This window comes from Pyrgilauda ruficollis, unplaced genomic scaffold (genome assembly GCF_017590135.1).
Source record: "Pyrgilauda ruficollis isolate IOZ18807 unplaced genomic scaffold, ASM1759013v1 scaffold3, whole genome shotgun sequence".
NCBI classification, from domain to species: domain Eukaryota; kingdom Metazoa; phylum Chordata; class Aves; order Passeriformes; family Passeridae; genus Pyrgilauda; species Pyrgilauda ruficollis.
Window position 1 is genome coordinate 13,368,030 of NW_024524377.1, and position 10,171 is coordinate 13,378,200.

Genomic DNA, 10,171 nt, shown 5'->3' on the forward strand with positions numbered 1-10,171 from the left:
GAGAGCTGAGCTTGGGTTTGTGCTCCTTCCCTGTGGATACCTGGTCCACTGTTCACAGAGGGGTTCCAAACAGCACAAAGAAACAGTATTAAAAGGAACTGAGCAATTCGTTTTATACAGTTGTGTATTTTACAACCCATATACATATATGCCTGTATATACACACACACACATCTCTGCAGCAGGCCTGTGCCACCAGCGCCTCAAAGCAGTTGGGATGCAGCCTCACTGTGCTGTGCCATCCTTCTCCGCAGGGCACTCTCCTTCTTGCTCCATCCTGGGGGCCCCCTTGGCCTGGCTCTCCCTCTGCACGCTGTGAAGGTGGACGGTGTGTGTGCTGGGGTCCTTTCCCACCCCCTGGCTAGGGTCAACAGCCCTGTGCTCAGGGTGATGCCGCTGGATGTGTTTGATGACCTGGAACTTCTGCTTGGCCTTGTAGGGGCAGTAGCGGCAGAAGAAGGGGTGCTCGTTGGTGTGGGTCAGGTAGTGGTGGCGCAGGCCAGCTGCCCAGCGGAAAGCCCGCCCGCAGGCGTTGCACACGTAGGGCTTCTCCTCGCTGTGCTTCTTCAGGTGAGTTTTGAGGAGAAAGCGTGTCTTGAAGGCCTTGCCACACTGCTCGCAGATGAAGGAACGGGCCTCCTGGTGCCGTGTCTCCTTGTGCACCCGCAGGGCGTCCGCGCGGTTGGTGCGGTACTCGCACTCATCACACCGGTATGGCTTCAGGCCTGTGGCAACAGGGAAGGGGATGGCACCGGGATGGGGGCACTGTGCTCTCCAGTCCACAGGTCTCACCATCCCTGTGACAGAGCATCAGTCCCCAGGGACTTCCCCCTACATCCCATTTTGTTAGCAGGCACACCAAGATCCCCATTTCCAAGGCACCAAATAGTGCCTGGGGTCTGTGCCACCCACACTTCCCTCCCACCTGAGAGCACTGCCCCCACCCCATTAGCACAGGATAATGTACTGCCCCCTAAATGTCCTCCTCTGTCTCTAGGTGGGCCACTGGCAGAAAAGCAGCATGGAGTAGCCCCAACACCCTCCCCAGTGCTCGACAGCTTGTCCTCAGTGGGCAGCACTCACCCGTGTGCTTTGTCATGTGGTACTTGAGCTGGTTCACCCACTTGCATTTGTAGCCGCAGTCAGGGCAGAGGTATTTCCTCTCCTCCTTGTGGATCCGCATGTGATACTGGGCAGGAGGATAGGGTCAGGATGAGACCATGTCCCCAGCCCTAGGGATGTGCAGGGCTTTGGGGTGGCAGTGAGAGGCTCAAAGACAGTTCTGACGTCTCCAGCTGCATGGGGCAAGGAGGGCTGTGTGCTTGCTTGGCAGGCTATGGGCAAGGGGGATCCACACCAGAGTCAGGATGAAATTCCTGTACTGCTGAGCTGCTCTGTCCCAGCCTGTGGATAGCACAGGCTTTGCTCCCCAGTTTGATATGTAAGGCAGAGTCAAATTAAAAACCCAGCCCAACAGAGCTGAGCACATTGCACAGCCTGTCCCAGGTGGCCCCACGAGACTCCAGCTCAGCCTGGCCATTAAAAAAGTCAATACTTCTTTTAGCAAAACCAGACTATTTCTCCCTCCATTACCCTATGCCTCCATCACCCACACATTTCCTGTTCTAGGAAAAGCCCTTTGCCATGCATCAGGATGCTAATCACCTACAGCAATGAGGGCAGGGTCACACTCTGCTTTCAAGAAAGCTAGAGGTTTCTCTGCACCTGTCTAACTGGCACCACAGAGTATGCTGAAGCCAGCAAGCAGCCAACCCTGCTTTTGAATGGTGCAAGGCTGGACCCAGAGATGTCAGCAAGAAAATAAGTGAACTTAGACTACTGCCACCTTCTTCCTTTGTTAAAAGTCTCCCTTGCCCTTAAACTGCAACAGCAGGGAAGAAATGTATTGTACTGACAATGACTTTTATCTGCTTGACTCCTATTTCTGTTCAGTATGAGCCACTGAACACTGAGAATGAAACCTCGCCTTGGGAACTTCTTCCCCAAATCCCTGTGGCTGGATGCCCCTCAAGCAATGCAGATGGAGTAGGATACATTCCCAAGCAGAGCTCTTACCTTGAGACGTGAGGGGTCAGCACAGGCATATTTGCAGAGGTGGCACTTGTAGGGCTTCTCACCAGTGTGGATGCGGATGTGCCACGTGATCTTTTGCCTGTTCTTGGTGGTGTACTCACAGTCCGAGCACTTGTACACGCGGGTGCCCCCATGGCCCTTCATGTGCTGGTCAAACACAAGCTGGTGCCGGCAGGCAAAGTCACAGAAAGGGCAGTGCAGGGGTTTGTCCTGGGGGGCAGCCGGCTCGTGGCTCTCCATGTAATGCCGCACCAGCTGCTGCCGCTCCTTGGCTGCAAAGCTGCACAGCTCACAGCGGTGGCTGAAATGCTGTGTCTTGTGCTCCTCCAGTGCCTCCCGCGTGGCAAAGGTCTCCTTGCAGGTGCTGCACTCCAGGTGTGGGTGCTGCTTCTGCACGTGGCACTTGAGCGTGGCCTCACTGTGACACACGAAGTCACAGCGTGGGCAGCTGTAGGAAACCTTCTCCTCGTGCCGTCGCAGGACGTGCTGCTTGAGGGCCGTCTCAGAACTGAAGCGAGCCTCACAGCGGGAGCAGCCAAAGTTGAGCTCGCCGTGGTGGCAGCTGTTGACGTGGCGGGTGATGTCATTCTGCAGGTAGCTGCTGTAGTCGCAGAGCGGGCAGAAATGGGTGGGTGTCTTCTCGTGCACGCGCAGGCGGTGGATGCGCAGCTTGGAGTTGGTGCCGAAGGTCTGGCTGCAGATGCCGCAGGCGATGCGCCCCACGCCGGTGTGCAGGGACTGGTGGGCCTCCAGGCGGTAGCGGCGCGTGGTGCTGAACTCGCAGTAGCGGCACTTGTGTGGCTTCACCCCCTCGTGCTTGATGCGGATGTGCTGCCGCAGGCACCGGGCCTGCTTGCAGGTGAACTCGCACTGGCGGCACTGCAGCTGCGGCCGCTTGCTGTAATGCTTGCGGTGCAGCCTGCGGTGCAGCCGCAGGGCTTTGGCCACCTTGGAGGTGAAGGGGCAAGAGGTGCAGCGAAACTCACCCAGGGTCACGCAGCCCCTCTTCTTGTGAGTCTTCATGGCCCGTTCCTGGTGGCAGGTGAAGGGGCAGGTGGGGCAGGAGAAACGCCTCCTCTTGGGCAAGGTGGCTTTTGGTGGGGCTGCATCCATTGGGAGCTCACTGGTCTGGTCTTTCTCAGCACTGAGTGGGTCCCCCTCAGGGAGTTCAGTCCTTTGGGGTTTGTCCTCAGGATGCACAATGTGCTTTTCAGCACAGTGGCTCTTGAGGGCCCGCCGGGAGCGGAAGGTTTCAGGGCACTGGGAGCACCAGAACTGCTCCAGGTTCCGGCAGCCATCCTCCACGTGGGAGGTGATGGTGGTGACACGGGAGCACACAAAGGAGCAGGCATTGCAGTGCAGCTTCCCTCCCTCCAGTCGGTATTTCTCTGAGGGTTTCCCAGGCTGGGAGGCATCAGTAGCTCCACCTGGCACAGTCCCACCCCCTTGCTGGGGAGGCTCTTCTGCCACCTCTGTGCTGTCACCCAGCAGGGATTTCTCAGAGGCATGACAGCCTGATGTCTGTGCCCCAGCCAAAGGAATGCCAGCTGCTTGTGTTTTATCAGGTAGCAGTTCAGCTTCCCAAGGGCTCTCAGCATGCCCAGACTCCTCTGAGCCTCCCTTCTTGCTCTCTGCTGTTTCTGTACCGTTATCACCAGCCTGGTCAGCAGGTTGGCACAGTCCAGGTGCCTCCTGATTGGTTGGTTTGAGAATCTTGTTGTTCTTCAGGAGAACAGGGCACTTCTTTAGGAGGTGGGTGTTGAGTCCCCTCTGCTGCTTAAAGCTGGCGCCACACTCACGGCACACGAGCGGGGCCCGGCGGCTCTGGCAGCTGGCTTTGGAGTGCAGGGACATGGACTTCTCCTTCCGTGTGATGTACGAGCACTTCTCACACTTAAAGACCTGGCTCTCCGACTGCACCACCAGCATCTGCACCCTGCCCTCCAGCACCAGTGTCTCTGCCTGCTCTTTGTCCTGCTTCCGCAGAGCCTTCAGCACTGACTCCGAGCCGCCCCCGGCATTGTCACCGGAGGTGGGTGCATCCTCTGGGGCAGGCAGGTGGCCCTGTTCAGGTGTCTTCAGCATGCTGAGCCAGGCCTCTGGAAGCTTGGCTTGGCTGGTCTCTCTCTCCTCAGTGTCTGCCATGACCTTGTGGTGGTCTGAGCATGACCCCTCAAGGTGGCCCATGTCCTCCTTTAGGGTGTCTTTTCCCTGGTTGTCTCCTGCCGCTACACTGCCCTTCACCACCCTGTCTTCCTGAACATCTACCTCTTCCTCAAAGTCTGGGATGTCTTCGAGTGTATTGCCACTGTTCTCCAAGCCAAGGCCATCCCGGGAGCCCAGCATCTCATAGGCTGCAGGAGGCTCCTTGCAGGACAGCATTTCCACGCTCTCTGGCTGGGTCACACAGGCTTCTGCAGTCAAATTCTCCAGGAGAGGGTCAGACGAGACATTCAGTGCCTCCAAGTGCAAGGTGCAGCTCTCTGCCACATCTTCAGAAACAGTGAGCTCAGCAGAGCCTGTGGCAGCATCTCCTTGCATGCAGTCTTCTTCCAGGGCATTGCCAGCAATAGGACAGCTCTGCTCCCCCCTGCCTCTCTCTGCCTCGCTGCTGCTCTCTGGTGGAGCAGCATCCTGCTCAAGGAGGGGCACTATGAACACCTGCTGGTAGCCCTCTTCTCCCTGGGACTCCACCTGGGATGGCTTCTCCTTCATCCACTGCTCCTTGCCAGTGAGGGGGGAACTGGCATCCACATGCAGGGCTGCACCGACCTCATAGCCAAAGAGTGCCTCAGATGAGCTGATCTCCAGCTCTTTACTGGCATAATTCTCCAGCCAGTCCTTGTCACCAGGAATGTAGCCATGAATCTTGCGCTTATGGAAGAAGAGGCTGGTGTTACTGAAGGTGCAGTAGGAACAGAGGGCACAGCGAAACTCCTTCTGCTTGGTGTGCTTGCAGTTCTCATGGTTCAGCAGCGCCTGCTTGTACTTGGTCTGGTAGGTGCAGTACTGGCACTGGAAGATAGGTACCTGGTAGTTCTGCGAGTGCTTCGCCTGCATGTGCTTCTGCAGCTCGTACTTGCGCTTGCAGGCGAAGCCGCACACCTCGCAGATCAGACTCTTACCCTGGTGCCGCAGCTTGTGGCTGCTCAGCTGGTCAGCACGGTGACACCGGTACGAGCACTGGTTGCACTGGTACCTGCAGGGACAAGCAGAATCGGTCAGGCAGCATGAGGAATTGGGGCAGGCTGAGCTTCATCAGGCATGCTGAGCTCTCCTTCCCCATCCCAGACAAACAGGGAAGGGATACTGTTTGGTTTGCCAGATCTGATCTTTGCCATCCAGACAGCTCTTACCACAGGCAATTCCTCCCTGCTGCAGCCCTTAGCACTTCTTATGCTTTACACCCCCAGCCTGGGGACTGGAGATAGATTCCCTGAGCATTCCATACAGTGACCGTGTTAGACACACATTATCACATGTGCATGCCAACAGCACTTCCAGCATCCCTGGAGGCAGACTAGACCCAAAGGAGGTGAGAATCTGGCAGACCTGAACAGGCCTTGACCCACAAACACCAGCAGAGCAATGAACCCAAGCTGAGAGTTGCACCTCTGAGGTAATACACCTCCTTGGTGGCACAGACACCAAAAATAGCTTTGCCTCCACAGCACCATGATGTAAGTTCAAAACCCAAATTTCTTATGTACCAGAAAGGGCAGGGCAGGCATGAGAAAGTCTGGCACACAGTGCAGCCAGAAGCAGACCCCTGGAGCAGGATTTGGGGAGCCCTGACTATGCTGCCAAGCCAGTGGAGCAGGGGGTCTTACCGGAGATCTCCGGTGTGCTTGCGCATGTGGACGTTCAGGTAATGCTTCCACTTGGTGATGTACCCGCACTCGGTGCACATGAAGTTCTTGTCGTTGGAGTGGGTCAGCATGTGCTTGGACAGGTAGCTCACATCCCGGCACGTGAAGTCGCAGAGCTCACATTTGTGAGGTTTCTCTCCTACATGCAACACACAAAAGCTTTCAGTGTGACAGCAAGATAAAAGAACATGGCAGGGAAACCAGCTCAGCAGGGAGCATGCAACAACTTCAGGCGAGTGATCCTGGGCTGGCAAAGCTGGTGGTGAGACCCAGGAATCCTGACCCAGCCCTCCCTGCCCATCCAGAGGTAGGACAAGACACCTTCCCCATCCCAGCTCAGCTTTTGGGACCCCTACAGGGGACACTCACCAGTGTGCAACAGCATGTGCCGGATGAGCACCCGCTTGTGCGCTGTGGCGAAGGCACATTCAGTGCACTTGTGGATCTTCTCATTGGCGTGCATCTTGCCCACATGGTCGTGAAACTCCACAGGGTTGAAAGTGGCATAGGGACAGAAACTGCACTGGAGCTGCTCACTGCCTGGGTGACCCTGCTTCTTGTGCTTGCGGAAAACGTGCTTGTTGGAGCAGATGAAGTCACACTGCTGGCAGTGGAAGGCATAGTGGGTTTTCCGGTGAGCCTCCATGGCCTCAGCTGTGCCAAAGAGCAGCGAGCAGGCATGGTACTTGCACTCCACCGCCTTGATGCCGTGAGCATCCTTGAGGTGACGGACAAACTCCTTACGGTCCTCTGCACAGTAGTTGCACTCCCCATGGAAGCAGCTCAGCCTCTTGGGTTCGGCTTTGTGAGTCTTCAAGTGCTCCTTGAGGGCCTGGCTGAGCCGAAACTTCTCCTCACAGACAGGGCAGGAGTAAACATCGGAGTAGAAGTTGGAGATGTCCTCGTGCATGCTGGCCATGTGGCGGTTGAGAGCGTTCTTCTCCACTGAGCTGTAGTGGCAGAGAGGGCAGCGATGAGCCTTCTCGCCCGTCTCCCGCATCATGTGGATTTTCAGCTTGCTTTTGCTGGTGAAGTACTTGTGGCAGTTGGGGCACTGCAGGCTGGGGTCAGGGAAGTGCAAGTGGAGGTGCTCTACCAGGTGGGTCCGCTTTTTGAAGCACCGCTTGCATTCGGGGCACATGTGGGTTTTGTAGAGGTACTCGGAGCCTTCCGCAACATCCCCTGAGGGAACAAAGGAGGGGAAGGAGTTAAGAGGGAAAAGATGGAGAGCACAGGCAGATGTTCTGTCCCTGATCCAGTTGTGCCAGGATGAGGGTTTATACACACGTGCAGTCACACAGCCACCACCTAGTCAGATGGACTGTCCCCGCCCCAAGCCACCAGCACACTTCAGGTGAGTTCTTTCCAACTCAACACTGGCAAAGTACAGCCTACATCAGGCCTGCCCATGTGCCCCTGGTCCCTAAAGCCAGGCAGACCTTTGCCTAAACCTGGCAGCATGCATGAACAGGAAAAGAAGAGACATATTTGCTTGGGCAGGGGCTGGGGGAACAAGTGCACTGGTACATGCAGGAAATGTGAGGTCACTCACCAACCTGGGCCACATTTCCCTGCCAAACCTGAGGATGTGGTGCTTGTTCACAAAGCCTGAGCAGCTCCTGGTAAGGCCCTGCGTCCTACCTTTGAAGTGCTGTGCCTGTGGCACTCCAACTTTTTTGGGAGTTGCCTTCCCATCCTCCTTGGCCTCAGTTTCGCAGAGGCTCTCGCCATCCTCTTCTGGTGACTCATCCCCACTGCTGTCCGAGTCCTCTTCTCCAGCTGATGCTTTCTGTCCCTTCAAGGAGCTGTCCTCAGTACCTGCAGGCTTTGCTGGCCTGGCTTCTGCTGTGCTGGCTTTCCAGCCAGGGTGGCAATCACCTGGCTCCTCCTGCCCTGCTGATGCTGTTTCAGTGAGGAAAGACACGAGATCATCATGTTCCATGCAAGAGGAAGCCACCCACACACATGCAGAAAAACCACCTGGCTAAGATGGAGGGCACAAACCACGCTGCAGGGAAGCACAAACACAGGGTTCCAGCCCTCCAGCTTCACTCCCCCCTCACTCCTCCAGCTGTAACTGGGATGCACAGACACAGCCAGCCTCTGCAGCACCCACAGGCCCCAACTCCCCACCCAGCCATACCCGATGGCAGGATGCAGCACTTGTCAAGGCTGTGGGGGTCGCCTGTTGTGGGCATCTCAGAAGGGGACTCTGTGGTGTGCCCCTTCCTGTGCTGCCAGAAGAGCTTGGCGTTGGCTGTGATGAAGTCGCAGTGGGCGCAGTGGAAGGGGAAGTGTGTCCGGTGGTGCTGCTCCATGGCCTGGCGGCTGGGGAAGAGCAGCGGGCAGGCCCGGCAGGCGCAGGACACGGGGGAGGCCCCGTGCAGGTGGCGCAAGTGACTGCGCAGCTGCTTGCGGTCCTCTGTGGTGAAGTGGCAGCCCCTCTCGGGACAGGGCAGGGCTCCCGTCGGGGCACGGTGGGTCTTGAAGTGCTCCTTGAGTTGGCCAGGCTGCAAAAATGCCTCCTGGCAGACGGGGCACAGCAGGCACTCGGGAGCAGAGCCCTCCTGTGTGCTGGCTCCGGGCAGCTCTGAGCCCCTGGGATCACTCTGGGTCTCGCTGGCAGAAGCCAACAGTGCCCCTGGGAGTTCCAGGTGCTCTTGGGGGGGCAGCAACAGGCACTGGTGCTGGGACAGCAGGGAGGCCTCTGAGAAGCTCTGGCCACACCTCTCACAGAAGTACAGCTCCACCACCTTGACCAGAACCTCTGCAGAGAGCAAGGGACAAGCATTAGAAGGAGCTTCTTCCACGCCCAGAGCTTGGGACTGATGGTTCAGTTCCAGCTCTGGACAAGGAAAACAAATCCCTCTTGCCACAAATTACATTTTGGGAACCACATCCCCCATAAGAGAGGAAATACCACCACCCAGGTGGCCACGATAACCAGTTCTGTCCCTTTGCACCTCTGAAGCATGCAGAGATGAGAGGCTGGCCTGGCCCAATTCCTGTTAGGATGTCCAGTGCCCACATTGGACCCACATGGGAAGCATGCTGGGGGGTAGCAGTTCAGGTGGAGATCTCTGCCTGGTCCCTGCTGACAGCCTGGAGCAATCCCCTCACACAGCATGCAGCTCCCACAGCCACTCTCCCCATCCACACACCCAGCTGTTGCCAGGTCTGTGCTCAGTGGTGGCACCAGACTCATGATGCAGGGTTAGAGATCTGAGGGCATCTGGGACAGGGACCCTGGCCAGACCTCTCTAGCTCTGCTGACTGCAGTGGGGCCCATTCTGCACTCCCTGCACACCATACCTGTGGCATTGGCCACGTTGCTCAGTGTCACGTTACCAGCCACTGCCTCGATGAATATTTCCACATTGCTTCCTTCAGCGTGAGCCCCTTCCCCAGGCATCGATGCCTCTGCCAGCAGCAGGTCCTGGCTGGCAGCCAGCGGGGGTGTCCCAGCCAGACCAGCGCTGGCCACACCAGGGCTCCCCATGGCTCCCACCTCTCCCGGGGTGGGCAGGAGCAGCTCCGAGCACAGGGTCTCCATCTCCCTGCTGGCACCCTCTGATACAGCCACTGCTGCGCTCATTGCCACCGGGCACTGCCTTGGCGCTGGGCTGGATGACCTCTCAATCTGAAACAGAAGAAAGCACTTCAAATGAGGGACATCCCAGAGCCCAGGAGGATTCTGGGGAGCAGCCAGTCTCGAGGCAGGGTATTTCAATGCTGGCTCCTTTCTGCTGTGTCCCAAGCAGGCTCCTGGCAAGCCCTCCGTCACGGGGTAGACAAGAGCGCAAGGACACCTGTACGTTCTCCCCGAGCCCAACACCCAGGGTTTGCACCCTGGGCCGGCCCCCGAGCCCACCCTCAGAGCCATGCCCAGCCTGCAGCCAGCAGGTGCCCTCCCGAGTCCCGCCGGGCCAGGCTCTCCCCAGCCCCTCGCCTTTCACTCCGGGCTGTCCCCGGCACCACCGGCACCCCCAGCCCCTCACCCCAGGCTGTTCCCGGCCCTCCCAGCCCCTCTCTCCTCACCCCGAGCTGTCCCCAGCCTCTCGCCCCTTACCCAGGGCTGTCACCGAAGTCGCCTCAGCCCGGGCTGTCCCGGCACATCTCGGTGGTGGCGTCGGGCGGAGAGCGCCGCCCTTTGTGCCCGTCGCGCAGCCGCTCTGCCCGGCCCGGCCGGCCCCGCTCTATGGTGCGGC

General features: G+C 58.0%; 1 protein-coding gene across 1 annotated transcript; it reads right to left on the reverse strand.

Annotated features, from left to right (window-relative positions):
* Nucleotides 1–88: 88 nt before the first annotated feature.
* ZNF142 (zinc finger protein 142) lies at nt 89–10,170 on the reverse strand. The gene is made up of 9 exons (XM_041472873.1): nt 10,033–10,170; nt 9,276–9,603; nt 8,107–8,730; nt 7,605–7,865; nt 6,333–7,145; nt 5,925–6,102; nt 2,077–5,293; nt 1,084–1,189; nt 89–725 (listed from the first exon to the last, which is right to left on the reverse strand). Exons 2-9 carry the CDS (start codon nt 9,556–9,558, stop codon nt 226–228), a joined length of 5,982 nt encoding a protein of 1,993 aa, XP_041328807.1. The 5' UTR covers nt 9,559–9,603; nt 10,033–10,170; the 3' UTR covers nt 89–225.
* Nucleotide 10,171: the final 1 nt, after the last annotated feature.

Bases quoted from the DNA above. Each gene is read 5' to 3' on its own strand.
- ZNF142 (XM_041472873.1), bottom strand. From the start codon at position 9,558: ATGAGCGCAGCAGTGGCTGTATCAGAGGGTGCCAGCAGGGAGATGGAG. The intron at 5,294-5,924 runs GTAAGACCCCCT...TTGTCCCTGCAG, and splicing joins AAGCACACCGGAGATCTCCG to GTACCAGTGCAACCAGTGCT. The intron at 1,190-2,076 runs GTAAGAGCTCTG...CCTCCTGCCCAG, and splicing joins CTGACCCCTCACGTCTCAAG to TATCACATGCGGATCCACAA.